Genomic DNA, 16024 nt, shown 5'->3' with positions numbered 1-16024 from the left:
AGAAACATGTGAAAGAAAGTACTGCTCCAGACAGTTGATCCTCTCCACATCCAGCATGGGCAGATGCCCAAGCATGGGAGAAAAGACCCCAGGTGAGGGTGAGGACAGGAGAAATATGGAGTGCTTTCTGAAGAGAAGTTACCTCCAAAAATGTATTTGGGCATACAGAACCAATGCTCCTTTATCTCACAAACAGTTTGAAATTAGTTTGTACAGGAACCAGAAAAGCCATTAATACCCTAAAGTTGAATGCCACAGAAGTGCACTATGGAAGCAATTGCCAGGTAGGCTGAGAAACAACACCCCTCATCCCCACATCAGACAGTTTACATCAGCTGTGAGCTCCTTTGAGCAGTTGTGTTCCAGTTCCCAATGTCCCATACACAGCCTTGGGATTATCAAGCATTATTCACAGCTTTCTCTCCAAGGCTTTTCTTGCACAAAGGATTGCGTTTAGGTGGCAGCAAACAGATTTCTTTAAAATGCTCCAGGACCTCAAGAACAGGCAGGTGCACTGCCAAGGTATTTCACTGGAAAAATTTAACATAGGCATGCCCAGGAGAGTTTTAAAATTAATTCGCTTCCCCTTCCCTACAAAGTAGGTGGAGGCTTTAAACAAAGTTTATTCAAAATGCCTTGGAAATTTCATAATCTAGCTTCAAAATGAAAAAATAAAAAAAAGGCAAAAAAAAAAAAGCTACCTGATTTAAGGATTAGTGATAAAAACAATACTAAGGCTGAGGGAACTTGGTGGTGCTTGAGTCATGAGACAAAACACATATCCTCTTAGGGCCAGCAGCATTTTTCTGTTGCAGCACCTGCCTGCCCAGCCCTCACTTCTCTGCATATTTTATAAGCTTCAGGGTCACAGGTGCAAAACAAGACAATAGCTTATTCAAAATGGCAGCAGGAAAAACAGGTGCTGGTGTGTTCCCAGCACCCTGAGGAATGGTGACAGTAAGGTAATTGGGCCAACTGATGAAGGAAATGGTGTCCATCCCTGGCTCTGGCGCTTCCTCTCTGTGGTTACCTAGTTGATTATCTCCAGATAAAAGCCAGGCAAGTGCTTTGTTCATGAAACACAAAAGCTGTGTGATGGATGGTTAATCCCATGTTGGCAGCCATTACCTCTGCAGAATAACCACAAAGTCTGACTGCCCCACGTGCGGCTGAAAATGTTCTTCATCATCATCCATGCAAGGAAAGACTGTCCAATCTTTCCAACATGAGAAGTGGGCAAGGCCTGCAACCAGCTCTCCTCTACTACTTCTCCTGCTATTCTGCACACCCACAGCAGCAAAACTGAATCACTTTTGCACCAGGAGGATTTTTGTTCATCTCTGTTTAATTCTGAACAGAGGCAAGTATACCCTCGGAGCATAGTTATTTGCTCTTCAGGTCCAGTCATAGGGACGCTTGAAGAGAAGGGAACTCACTAGTAGCCACGTTATTTGCATTAGTATTCCTTAAAAATAAATAGGCTGGGGGATGGTAGCAGGGGCAAAGGAGTAGGAATGCAGAATTTGTTTTGTACTGTAGTTAAAGATTATAATTTGGCACTTGACACCATCATTTGAGCACTTCAGTCATATCACAGCTGCCTTAAGAAGCCTTGAGCAAGATGGCATTCTCTAAGCTAGGTCTAGTGGGATAAGCAGTCTGTGTGGCCAGGACATCCCATGCAACTTTGTCATGCTTGCACGTCACATGTAAGACCTGCTGTTACAACCCATCTCGTACTCCAACAGCATTCTTCTGTGTCAGGAAGACACCTCTCATGTCAGATGCACATAGCCCAAGACTGGCATGACCCTGACACTGCCACATGGGTTGGACCTCGTGCCTCAGTCTTTCCATGTCACTTCACCTAACACATAGATGAGCTTTAGCTCATGTGCACACCCACAATGGAGCACAGAAGGACACCAGTGGGGGCAAACAGTACCAAGACCAGAGGAGCACAGGGGCACAATGGCAGGCAAATTAAGGACTCCTGAGGAGCCTTGTCCAGCCCTTCCCAGGGCTGTCCCAGGAGAACCATCAGCCCAATGACTAGATGCAATACCCACCACAATAAGTCATGGGGAGCAGCTCTCCAGATCAGGTGTCTGAGGGGGTCTGCTGCCTAGGGCTATGGGATATATTATGGGATGCAGGGGAAAAGCAGTTCTGGATTGCCACAGGACTTATTATGGGATGTTTAGGGGAGTAACCAAAGGCAGGAAGAGGGAGAGGCTTAGGTGATTTGGGGAGGAAAATACATGGGGAAAAAGAGGGTTAAGGGGATTAAAAGGGCCAGTTTTCTGTAAATACTTGGCTATTCAGTACCCGTGTCTAACCATGCCCTGTGCCTGAGCAGTGCCTGTCTTATCCTCATAGTGAATTCCTTTCTAACTCCTTCCTGGGTAAGGGGCATCCTGTTCAGTGTGCTTATTGGTCTGCAGGGACCTGAGTGTCAGCAACTGCAAGTCAGACCACAGGTCGGAGGGCCCAGGGTGCCAGCAGCTGCAGTAAGTGTGGCTGTGTGAGTGAGTGTGTGAGAACTAGAGAAGGTCAAGCCAGACAAGACGGTGGATAGGTAAAGTGGCCTGGGAACAAAGGGCTGAATGGGCCAGCTCTGACTGTGAGAGTGCCTGTGTGTCTCTAGGAGCGAGAGCACAGGGGATCGTCTATGGGACATGGGGAGTCCTGGCAAGTTCTGTCTGTGTGATGGTCTGTACCAGCAACTGGAGTGGAGCTGTGGCCTCGGAGGCATGTATGTCCAAGTGACAGCAACTGGGGAGACTGGGTTACAGGGGTCAGCTACTGGGCAGACTGGGGGTCTGAGCCCAGCTGCTGGAGAGATCCACCTTGTACCAATTAAATTTTTCCTGTGAATGACTACAGGTGAAGTTTGGAGGCCCCAACACATGCAGACATACACAAGCACGTGCTGTCTGCATGTTTTTTTACTGGTGCCAGTTCTGAGCTTTTGTTTCGTATTTGCCTTCTAGATAGAAGAGCCTTTGTTTCTCAAAGCTTTGCTCTATCCTAGATCCCTAAAGACCAATACCATCAATCTGTTCTTTGATTAACAAAATAAACTAAAATCCATGATTTCATCCACTTTCTGCTTTGTCAGGCATATACATCTCACTTGGTGCTGTCAGAGCACAACCTCTTCCATTTGGAACCAAGCTCTGGGAATTGAGCACAGCTTTCCAGGCTGGACTGCACTGATCAATTTAGCAGCAGATTAAGAAAGATGAGAATAAACACTGACTAACCCCAACAGCAGGACTGCATGAGGATGTTAAAGAATTGCAGCTAAAGAGAGCTTTTCTCCAATATTGACAGACAGAGGAAGCTGAGAGTATTCAACAAGTGTCACTAAGCGTGAAATCTGGCTGTGCTACATGGAAGCAACACTGAAAACAAACACTTTTGTGAGCAGAGTCCTGTTCAGCATCTGGTTCTTTTGCTATATAGCATGGATATCTTTTGCTGTTCTAAAGCAAGCTGCAAATGGATTACCAGCTGACAAGGAACAGTTTTGGAATAGAAACGCTTTTGCACAGTAAGACAAAAAACAGATGTGTGAGCTTCAAGGAAAGCCAATAGCTCATATAGCTCAGCTTTCATGCCCATTAAGCAAGAAGCTGGGCTTAAGCATGGTGGAGGACAAAACCAAGAGGCTTCCTGAATTACAGTTCTTATGGCAAAAAAGATGTCTTGGCATACAACCCAGTGTACATGTGACAAAATTAACTGTCACTAGTGTGCATCAGATTATCTGCAGCCACCACCTACCCCATCCACTTCTCTGCAGATGTCTAGACCCTGTAGTTATAAGGGAATTTCTAACTGCTTCTGTGCTGTAGTTCAGAGTACGGATCCACCATGCCTTGGCCCAACTGCTTGCTCCCAGGGTGGCTTTTTTGTCAGCTGAGCAGTCCAACACTGTCCTGTTACCATTAATAATCCCCAAATGAACCAGACAAAAAAATCTTTGAAAGGAGCTGCCATTGCGTGATACAAGATTCTCTAAAGTAAAACAGAAGGAGATAAGGGAAAGCCAACCAAAGTGTTCTTTGACAGATAAAGAAAGAAAAATTGCAGTTAAGGCAGGAAAGTCCATTTCTAAAATAAACAGAGCTGTTTCTGGAGTCTAAGACGAAGAAGACTTACAAAAGGTGGAACAAGCAAGGAGCCTGAACATGGTGTAAACCTATAAGCACTTTGACTGCAGGAGCTGAGTCTGCTATCATGTTGTAATCTGTCAGCACAGTGCTCCGAAGACACTGATGAGTCCTGGCCAGCAGATGGGTGGGTTCTAGCTGACAATGGCTATGCATCAGTGCTAAGTTTAGCATAGTTGCATGCATCTTTGATAAAACTGATCTGTCAGAGAACAGATGGATAGATGAACCATTGACTTGTCAGTTAATGACTGCACCCTAGCTGTCACTTTGATGGTGTGTCATGGCCATTCTCTGAAAGATATGGCTTCTCTGCCCTGATAGTCTCTGGCCAGTGGCCATTCATCAAGCTATGTGTTGTCCCCGTCTTTGGACGCCCTTCTTGTTACTTCAGGGCTTGCCTCTCCCACCGGTTGTTTCATCACCGCAGAGGTGCTCCAATGACCCTGGAACACCCCAGGACACAGCTTCTTCCCCAACAGGTGTGATTGGCTACCTCAGAGTTTCTAATCAAGACTCCCTCACAGCCACATGACTCAATACTGGTCTTCTTGCACTAGCTTCTGCATTAGGGCAGTTGGGTCACCAGGACATGCTCAGCACCCAGCAACATGCAAGGGAAAATTAAGAGATATTCAATACAAAATCCAAATACCCTCATGTACTGCAGCAGGCATTTCCCTACTAGTATCTTCCATTGTGCACTTCTCCAATTAGCTAATTACTTTACACACATACAACACATAGACTTCTCAGTCATCCCAAGTACCCCCTGCGAACCCTGTGCTTTTTATGTTGTCCAAGCACAGCTTCAGTGTTTCCCAGTCAGCTCACCCTTCCTGATGGTCTTCAGAACCTCCTGCAGAATTCTGTTTTTTTCTTTGACAGATAACAAACAGCCTTCAGATTAAGCCTATTATTAGTATGTAACAAGCAGCTGTTCTTTCAGCTCCACAGCCACAATAATTACATTTTGTATTTTCGAGGCACTTAGTTGCGTTAGTCTACACGCAATTCCTACAATAATTCATTAGTAATAAAACCAGCCTCTGCTCCCAATTCCAATCACCAAAACCAGACAACTGTAAGTCATTTGTACTGTTACCAGTACCTATGTATGCAATTCGTACAAATGAAACTGATCATGACTAGCTTTCCTGCACCTGACTGCCTCTTCTTCCCAAACAGCCCATCACTTACAATAGGCAGTTGCATGGGCCATACTCTGTCCCACAGCTACTCAGAATGCCACAGAACATTTTCATTCAGCATTTGTTTAGCAGCAAGATGCTTATTCCCTGCTGCCCTTGGGAAAATTGAGTGAGGTGGCTGCTTGGCTGCAAAAGCCTGTGGGCTGCAATCCAGTGTGATCAGGGAGGAATTTTCCCTTGAAGCCAGGCAGTTGTTGAAGCAAAGACACACATGTGGATGCCTGACCCTGCTCTAACCATGCACTGCACGACAGCAGGCACCTATGCTAGGAAGGTCTCTCGTTTTTCTGGGACAGTCATACACACAGATTAAACTGTACCCCTGGCAATTAAAATCTACAGGAACATGCCCGTGCTCTGGCCAGCAAGGACATAGGCACCTCAGAGACCAGCCACCAGGTGATCTCTGCACTGTGTCAGAAACGCAGGGCTGTGCTTAAGGTGCCTCTGCATCTCACAGCCCCTCTGCAGTGTTGGGCTTCCTTGTCACAGCAGGGCACTAGCACTTCCCATGTGGAGAGCCACTGCACCAAGCACCTCCGGCTCCTAGCACAAAGCAGAAAGCTGAACTGTCATCTGCACCACTTAGCTATGCTTCATATCGAAGTTCTCTCGTTTCCCTATTTTTCTTTCTCAGCATGCCCATGTGAATGTCTGCCTTATGCAATTCTGGTTTAACTTAACCAAGGCACTATTAAACACTGAGCAGTAAAACTCAGAACAGAGCTTTCTGCAGGGCAATGTGAGATATCACACTTGCCCATCACAGAATCCAAACTCACCTGCTAGCAACTCTTTCCATCTGTTTAGCTTCCAGCCATTCTGACTAAAACTAGCAAAGTTTCTGTAAGACTTCGTGAACCAGAGTAGAACTATGTAAGCCTTGTCTGAACATGAGGATCCTCTAATCCTGAAATCTCCTGACAAGAACAATGGTGAAGCAGTCCCTGTCATATCAAAATGCACGCAGACTTGGGACTGCTTGTTTTCTATGGGAAGAGACTTTCTCCAGAATGAGAAGCCAGTTGTCCTCAAGTCAGAACACACATTATCTGTTGAGGTGCCAGTGGCAGAGGGTCCAGAAACAACTACTCAGTATCTTTGTTTCAAACCAGCATTATCACCATTTTCAAGCAATGCCCACTGCTGCAATAAAATCCAGAGAAAGCCTCAAAGCTAAGCAGAGGATGCAGTTGAAATCATCATGTCTCAGATATTGCAGCTGTGAACTGTAAGGCTGAAATGAAGCAGAGAAAGGAATCTTTTCCACAGGATGTGAAAGCAGGACCAGAGGATACATTCTACTTGACATTCAGGTTCACCACGCTACTATCAGTCTCTTTCCAGGCTCTCTCAGAAACGAGCAAAACACATTTAAAACAATAATCCAAGTTATGCTGTCACAATCCATTTAAGCAATGTCTTTGTAACCAGCTGAAGTGGGAAAACAAAAGCATTTAGAGAATATACTGTATTATGAAATATACCAAAGCAGAAATACTGCTCTGCAGCCTGCTGAGAACTAGCAGAACAGCCCAGAAGCAGAGACATTATTTGCTGCATCAGCAGTCAGCATTTTTCACAACAGCAATGGAGACCTTCATATGGTGCAGCCTTACAGCATCCAGAATAAAAAGCTTTGTGTTCTGTTGAATGAAGGGGTCAAAATTCAGGCAAGGGACAGTGAGCTTTTGTATCAAAGGAGAAAATAAATAAATAAATAGCCTTAACAACTTTCATGAAAATGAAGCTTCCCTTCCCTCAGGTGTGCAAAGGAAAAATGACATGCTACAGGCAGAGGCAGAAAACAAGAGGCAAGGCTGTAAGGACAGCACCCCCTCATGGAAACCATCCAGTCAGTCTTCCTATTGAAGCTTGTTGCTTGGATTTTTGTTCTGTTCTTATTTTCACAGATATGGTATATGTCTGGATACATCAAAATACAATCATTACATACAACATACAAAGCACTGACATGTCTAATTCAAACCCATCAATACAACATCTCTACACAGTGACAGTACAAGTCCAAGAATATTGTCATGTGAAAGACTAGACATGTTTAGATAGATGCGACCCACATCCTACTGTTAGTGGGGGAATCTCTCAGACTACTCTCAAAAACTTTCTTCTCCATTAAGGCCAGGCCACTGCTTGAATTTCTCACAGAAAAGCTAATCAAAAGGAAGCTTGGGGAAAAAAAATTTCAAGAAAAGGAAAAGCTAAGTGAGGTCCATGTTAGAAGTTAAAGACATGCAGGAACTTTTTACATGAGGGTGCATAGAAAGCTGCATTGCATTATACCTCTATTCAGACACTTACTCAGATGTGGTACTGGATTAAGCTTAACTGAGTTGAGATCAATTTAATCCTGAGTGACTCAGCCTTGGGTCTCCCCAGGTGCTTTCTGCCAGAGGCTCCAGGTAGGGCCATTCTCTCTAGCTGCAGCATAGAGATATTGGCAGCATATGAAGGAGTTCGAGCTGCCTCAGAAGTGGCTGGTACTGAAACACAGCTCCTCTTAGTACCTCTGCGCTGCCAGTTGCTCTGCTTCCATTGCTGTAACCCTACACCAGGGTTTAAACAGCTGAATTCATCTATCTTAAGTTCACATATTCCATTAAAATGAATTATTTTTTCTGACTGCTCCAATCTCAAGGAAACCCCGAGGAAGTTATTGCACAAAAAGAAATATTCTGCTTCTAAGTACTGATTTTTACAGTGAAATACTCAATCAATGGAATAAGAAAAATCAGTTACATATAAAATAAATACTGGTTAGACCTTGCTCACACTGAATTACCTCTGGGGAAAAACACGCAGTTGGCTGCTATTAGCTGCAGGGCAGGTTTATGCTTTCAGGGCTAGCTAACACAACTATTAGCACAATTTCGTGTTGTGAAGCTTGGGAATTTCAGTCAAACTGGAACTGTTCTTACTCTTACTTATTAGATTAGTACCATGTTCAGGTAATGAGGGGAGTTAGTTCAATTCCATGATGTATTTCTGTTGTTTAGGTTTTCCATGTTTTGCAGTCTAGTTTTAAATGACTCATTTCAAACTAACACAAAGTAATGGTAATAAAAGATAAAATGTCAAAGAAGTTATTTTTTTCTGTCCAAAGCCAGAGAATAGTCTGAATTCCAAGTATATTTTACATGGGACAACACTGACTTAGAAAACAATTTTTGCCACAACCATTTCAAAGGTCATATTCACAACAGATGCTGATGGTGGTGCTTTAATCATTCCTGAAGTGAGGTATACATGTCACTTCTCCTGCAAACCTGAGCACTTTCTTCATGATGTCTGTGCCAATTAAAGAGATCACAACTTCTGTACAGCACTGACTATGTACTTCTGCTTGCATAGAAGAAAGCTTCTGTCACCTCTTAACTACTCCAGCATTTACAGGGGTCAGAAAATCTATAATCATGCTCCCATGAAACAGAAACCCTCTGTTCGAGCACATCTTCTCTAGACTCCTGTAATAGTTGCTGAAAATGCAAGAAGGAAAGCAGCAGGCTGAGCTAGGCCCATCACTGGTTAGTTCACAGATTGGTGGAAACAACTGGTAGTACAAAATTCAGGGAAGTGTTAGAACCACTAATAATGAGAGCATGGAAGCTTAACAAAGGGACCTTTCTGGGCTAAGTCTCTTATGCTGGTATTTAGATGAAGCTAGTAAGTGGCAAATGCCTAATTTCCTCAGGACAATTATATATTGGTATTATCAGTGCAAATAAGAAATACATGTATTAATAAAACCCTGACTTCAAACCAGCCCATAGTTGTTGGCAGTTCCTAACAAGCCAATAGCAGGAATAAAAGCCCTTCCTGCCCTCTCAGTATGTACAGAGCAGTTCACAAGCTATAGATTTGCATTACTGCATGTAGATACTGCAAGAAATTCAACTACTGTAGCATCTGCTTTGCAGCTTTACTGTATTCTCTCAACTAGGCATTTCAATTAATTTTACCTAAAAATTCCCCCATACCTTTGATCTGTTCAGGTATTAAAATAAATCTGAAGGATCTAGAAGGAAAAAAGCTCTTGAAGTTATGGCACCAGTGTTTGCCAAATACCACAATGGACCAATGTTTTCAAAGGCAAAACATATTCAGTTCATTAAATCAAAGCTTCCTGTAAGTAAAGGACCTTTTCCCCCCCTTAGCAGCTCACCAAAGTAAAATAAAATCAGAATGTGTGTGGAAATGCTTTTCAATTTGGCTTCTGTCTTAAGTGAATGTCTGTGTTCCAGAGCACTGCAGTTGGCCCTTGCGCATCAACATCACCAGGTAAGGGTAAGACTGAAAGTAACACATACAGGTCAAGTAAGTACCTTTATGTATCTGTGGATAAGAACACATCAGGGCAACTGTGTTTTTCCTCTTTATAGCTGAAGCCATTTTGTTTCCTAACTGGCAGTTACTTGCCAGACACCTGTCACACACATATTGCCATTCTGTGCAGTGGAGTAATACTTTGGGCCATGCTTGTGTTTGGAGTAAAAGGCTGTTTATGACAATGCAATGCCACACCACCACTGTTTCAGTCACACTGTGTTTGTTCAGTGCTATGATATGACAGCTAGTTCCTTCTGTTCTTGGGGAAAAATGGGACAATAATTTCCAGCCTGACAGTATTTCAGTTAGTTTCTCTGCTTTTATTAACAAGCATATAATATTAATTGGCAAAACACTGGATACAAGCTTCACTATCATAAAATCAAAACATTAAGCAATAATCCCAAAAGGTTTATTCAGACAAAACTAGCCACCAATAGTACAAAAATTACACAGCAACACAAAGCGTAAAAAATTGTAAACTTTCAAATGAAGCTAAGCCAAAAATATGGTTTTACACTGCGACAGTTCCAGAATCTTTATTATGCCATGTTGAGGATAAAGGCTTAGTGGTCGCAGTGGCTTATTGTCCCTTAACCATAACATAATCTTGTTGCAGAAGGAAAGAACAAACTCTCCTTTTGTCCAGATTAGTCACTTGAATTCAAGATTCCATTAAACCAATGCTTTGAGTTTCAAATAAAAATAAATATGGGAACATCAATATTCAAAAATCAGGGCTTCTTCCTTCAGCCACACCTAACCATTTGCATGAATGATCCCACTGGTTTCTGTTGAACCATCCAGGTTATTAGTAAAGTTACGAATGCAAGTGTTCATAGAATTGGGCATTTAGTTCCTACCCTACCACTAGGATCTGGACAGGTCATTGTGGCTTCGAAAGATTTCCAAGAAGCCTTAAGGATGATTAAATGTGGATCAAATAACAGGACCAGAGCTTTAATTTGTATATAAATAAACCATAACTCCACAGTAAAACATTACTGTTGACTTGCCACAAGATGCAAGTTCCTACAAAATGTCTGTACTGATTGCAAGTCTTGATTAAAGCAGAGATTGAAGCATTGTTCCATGTTCCTTAATGTTGTTCTCTCTGCAACTTTTTATTTCAACAACAGATCTCAAGACCTTAGTTACAGTTAATTATATCTTACGTAGAGAATCTAGTGTATGGGACAATTTTTTTGCCTTCTTATCAACTTTAGGTGGACTAACTGAAGTGTAGGTTGCATTAACATTTCCAGTGAAACATCCAAACTGAAGTGATTACCTGAGGAAATACAGAAACTTGATTTTTCTGTACAGTCAAGCCTTCTGTACAAAATGCATTTTACGTACTTATTAAGATTCATCTTGCTGATGTACAGACTAGTTGGCTTTCTCCTATTATATTTAGCTCAATGGTAAGACACATAATGCTGTAAAATAGGCTAATTGTCTGGTTATGTTTATCATCCAGTAGAAAAAAAAACTCAGTGAATCTCCTAGGACTAACTATGTTGTTATAAAGACAATAAGAGCCAGATAAACTTTCCAAGGCTCATAGCCTATTGGAAAAAAATAGCACCATCATAGTTGTAGTCTGATATTTTTTATGGTCCCATATCCCCAGAGGTGATAGTGTTGTGTATATATACTATTGCACAACCAATAAAAATAAATATTCCCAGGTTTGATGGTACACAACTATACCAGACATAACAATGGCACAAAACATTTTCAGATAGGCTGCAAGTCTTGCCAATTGCTTCCACAATTCACATTAAGGTTTCTTGAAAGATCATTTATTTTAAAATATTGCTGACAGATAGGTCTTGTACTTACACAAATTTAAATCCCACACTTCACTCTTAAAATAAAAGAAAGAACAAATCAGAAAACACCCCCCCCAAATAATAGCCCCAAATAAAACCCCATTTGAACAGTGAGAAAAACCATCTACATTCCTTTTAAATTTAATGGTAAGTAGATGCTACATTTACAATTTAAACATATGCCTAATAAATGCATGTTTCAAACCTATTGCACAAAAGCATAATGCTCTTTATCCATACAAAACAAAAACATACAAATAAAAGCTACTCAAACTCAATGTAAAAGGAAGAAGCTTGTAAAAACATCTTACAATTTCATTTTATATGCCCGTAAATAAAGCTGGACCACCAAAACCAAAAATACTTGGAGGGTAAAATAAGATAGAAGGCTTAAAATAGAATAAATAATTTTATAAAGTTAAAATTTAAAACCCCAAATCTTATTTAAATTCAATATTATATATTCTATCTGAATTCTCTATTTTTAATGAAACTATATTTAATGAGACTCTGAGCGTGGGTGGTTCATCAGTCTCATTGCTGCTGAGGATAATGCAACAAGATACTTCTTTACTGCAATTATTTACCAGCGTAAGCAATGGTGAAAACTACTTCACAGTAATGGCATCTTCACGAAAGCCAAAATAAACTAACATGATCTCACTAAGACTACAAGTTACCTATGCTGAGTCCAACTTTGAACAGTATCAGGGTTATTTTACTCAATACAAATGATATAAATTAACTGTCTCTTAAGCTTCACAGAAGTGAAACAAGGCTCTGACCCAAAGAAGACCTCCCTCTGACCTTAATTCAATTGCATTGTAGTCTTCTAGTAAGGCTAAAGGAAATAAACATATGGTCCAGACACAGTCACATCCCTCCTGAGGGAAAGATTTCTGTAGCAAAGATGTTGTGAAATGTGATTTAGAAAAATAACTGGGTGGGTTTGTATTTTTTTTTTTACTGGTGAGGTTTTATCAGATTAAACACATGGCAAAAGCAGTTACACACAATGATGAGCAGAAAAAGCAGCTGTAGGTATTAATACTGGCTTGAATTTATGTATCCATACAGGTATAAACAGAGTTTTCAATGTATTGATAGCACCGTAACAAATTCAAGTGATTCTAAAGATGGTTATAAATGTATGTTCTGAACCGTAGATTGTTACAGCAAGAGATAGATTTGAAAGGCTTCTGAATTTGCATGCTCATAACTAATTTCTCAGTTGCACAAGTACACAGGAAAAGTACTAAAATCCCAATGTACTTTTACAGAACTACATCAATATCTAGTCATACAAAGAGTTTCTGCAGTACACACACTCTGAGGTAGACAGATCTCACATAAAGATATATATATATTTTATGTGTGTGTATATATATATATATATCCTGATTAAGGTGGTTAATCAGAATGCTGTCTGGCAGCTTTAATTTTATGTCTACATCAGGTACAGCCAGTGTCTGTATACTCAGGGTGCACAGAGGGTGGACACTTACGGCCCTGTTCATATTTTCAGTGCCTCAGTGGCTACAGCCAGTTACTTATTTACACTAGGACAGTAACAACCACATAAGTAGCTCCAGAAAGGCCCAGGAGGTCAGTTTGTGTAAACATCCATACCACCTGCATTCACTGTTTCATTAGAAGATTATAAAAGTGGTAGACCCATGATGTCATTTGTTCTCTTCTGCCAGTTCAAGTAATGTTAAAGACAGAAAAAAAGCTAAAATACATACGTCTGAGTCCATGAACAGTAAGACAAAACCAGAGCCAAGTTCGATTCCATTGCTTCTATGCATGCACACAGACCATCCCTCCCACCCCAAACCCAGCCACCCAGCCCAGATGTAGAGTTCTCCATAACCCAAACACTCAAATGCAGCTATCCTATACCTTCATCTGCAAGGACAGCAGCCCTTTTTGGCCTTTGTGTGGCTCTCCTTTCCCTCTCCACAGCTCGGTATGCTCCCTTTCATTCCCTGCTCGCATACTTCTTGATTTCCTTCCCATTCACATCTGTGACTGTGATTAAAAATGAGGAACCCTGTTTTCAAAGGTAAACACAAGTTGGAGCACCCCTTCTGCAGCAGCAGGGCTGAAAAAGGAGGATTGAAGACTCTGAAAAAGGAAATTATGGGACACATGCCGAGGAATGCGGTGCTTTGAAAACTCAAGAAGAGGAAGAGGATTTAAAATGCTTGGATAAACCTCTTGCAGTTAGCAGCTTCCTGTTACTGAGTAACAAGTAATACTTTCTAGCAGAAGAGGGGAAGGAGCACACCTAAAGGAAGCAGGGCAGTTAAAGGCAAACTTTTTTTTCTTATCCAAAGACAATTTATCAAAAAATAACAGGGTTTAACAACAGGAAGAGCAACTAGCTTTTTCAGCTGACTGGAGAACTCTTCCAACAATTAGAAGGTTAACTATTTCCAGCTACCAATAATATGGCATAGCCTGTTTTCAGTGACTTGACACCTGTGCCAGACAAATACTCTCACAATCACGCTATATATGCTATACTGTATACAGCTTGCAGAAATCACTTTCAGCTACTGTTTTTAAAAAGCCAACTATTTCAAAAAGCCTTACAAAAAGTGCAGTGAACCCTGCCAAGTGCTATTGAGGTTGCATTCTATAACACAACATAGTTATATGTGTGTATAGATGTATGCACGCATACATACATACGCATGTGTGGATTACCTTGCATCCATTACAGCTGATGCAAGCAGAATTATCAGTTAAGGCCAGAAGGTGCTAAAATAATCTTGTCTGACCCGCACCACCCCCACCCCCCCAACAGCTAGGAATTGTGCTAAAGAAAATGCTATGGTTTTGTAAGAAAACAGCTAAAGGAAATATAGAGCTGCTTATAATGATCTGAGGAATTTTTAATCAGTGAAATTAAAACTGTGCAGTATCACCCAAAGTTGCTCAAGAGCTAGTGTTTCAATAGCTAGTGAGAGCAAATTCTCTCTAAATTAAAAACTGATTTCTGCAAGCCAGAACTACATAAGAAATGTTTATTTTTTAAGAAGTTCACAAATCTAGCTCTTTTGAGTATTTGTCATTATGTGGTGCAATTGCCACAGCAAAATATCAGGGCACATTAAAATCAACTGAAATTATTTCTATTAATCTTACCAAATCAACATGCATAAGGGAGTGTCAAAAATTTACTAAAACACAAAATGAGGGGGAGCAATAACTGGGCAGAAATGACAAGCTTACTGGTTTCGCAGATTTTGAGAAGTTTTCAATGCAGCATAATAAATTATCACCAGTCACTATATCATTAGGTATGTTCAATGTTCTACAGAATAACTTGAATAAAGCCAATGCAATCAGGCATACCATATAAGACAAGAACACTTTGCAAAAATATAGTTTTTAAAGATTCAGAATGTGAAAAGTAACTAAATGCAACTTGGTGTCAAAAGCAACATTTTTAAATCACTTCAACATTCTAACTTATTACTGTGTAACTGTAAGAGATAAATCAGGCTGAGCTACATGGAACTGTGAAGTGTTTTCAGCATCTGTAAACTTAGTGCTGGTAGTGTCTTGTTGAGTTGCAACTTCTTTCTTCCGTACAAAAAAAAGTATAAATATTTTCTGTCCAGAAATCTAGGTAACACATCCCTAGAAGAAATATTCAGAAGGACAGTCCACTATGAAAGCCCTAGTCTTCCAAAATTACTTGGCTGGTTTGTGTCACGTGATTAGTGATGCACTAAGAAGGTGCCAGATGATAGTCTCTGCAAAAAACTCTGTCCAGAAGGACAATAAAGTTCTCTTACAGCAAGTCCATTTTGGGTCTGTAATGTAGCAGTAGAGGTGCTTTCTGCAAGACAGAAATATCAGATAAGTTAAGAAACAAAACCAGAACTAATCTGTTCAGCAGGTAAAACTTTTGTTTCATAAACAAAAGCTTAACTAAACTATCAGAGTAGCTATCTGCCCTGCCAAAATTTCACCAAGGCAAAGACAAGATGCAACTTCATCTGTGGAGCTCAAACAAGAGATGAAGAACCCTTTCCTGTTTGTCTCAGGAGCTGATCACCTTATGATTAGTTCTACCAGGTCTGTTTAACCTGGAAAACCCATTCCCAGTAAGGGAGCAATACAGATCATGTCTAGAGAGCAGCATGAGAGCATGTGGTACTTCATATTTAACAGGTCTCACTTGATTCCTCTTCTGTGACTGTATCCATTGCTTTTTTAGGAATAGGTAAACTTCTAACATCCTCACATCCTGCACCAAGGAGTTCTGTGTCTCATGTTAAGAATTGCTTTCTCTTGTTTCTTCTGGACCTCCCACCTCCCACTTTTGTTTTACATCCCCCATCTCTTTCACTTGAGAAGTCAATTTACAGTTCCCCTTTCCATGTGACTCACAATTGCATAGATTTTCATAATAAAGGTGAATAGTAGACTTGTACAG

At 40.9% G+C, this 16024-nt stretch overlaps 1 protein-coding gene across 12 annotated transcripts in view; it reads right to left on the bottom strand.

Moving 5' to 3' along the window:
* Positions 1-10035: 10035 nt before the first annotated feature.
* PCGF3 (polycomb group ring finger 3) overlaps positions 10036-16024 on the bottom strand; it is a 63152-nt gene continuing 57163 nt past the window's right edge. For all 12 annotated transcript variants that reach the window (XM_069776670.1, XM_069776672.1, XM_069776660.1 and 9 more), the window contains one exon: positions 10036-15424. Coding sequence is in view for 11 of the 12 variants with exons in the window: in XM_069776672.1 (XP_069632773.1) it covers positions 15377-15424 (48 nt within the window). In the remaining variant the exon portion in view is untranslated. The remainder of the gene's footprint in view (positions 15425-16024) is intronic.

Source organism: Haliaeetus albicilla, chromosome Z (genome assembly GCF_947461875.1).
Source record: "Haliaeetus albicilla chromosome Z, bHalAlb1.1, whole genome shotgun sequence".
NCBI classification, from domain to species: domain Eukaryota; kingdom Metazoa; phylum Chordata; class Aves; order Accipitriformes; family Accipitridae; genus Haliaeetus; species Haliaeetus albicilla.
The sequence above is the reverse complement of the archived record's forward strand: the minus strand, read 5'-3'. Positions and strand labels throughout refer to the sequence as shown.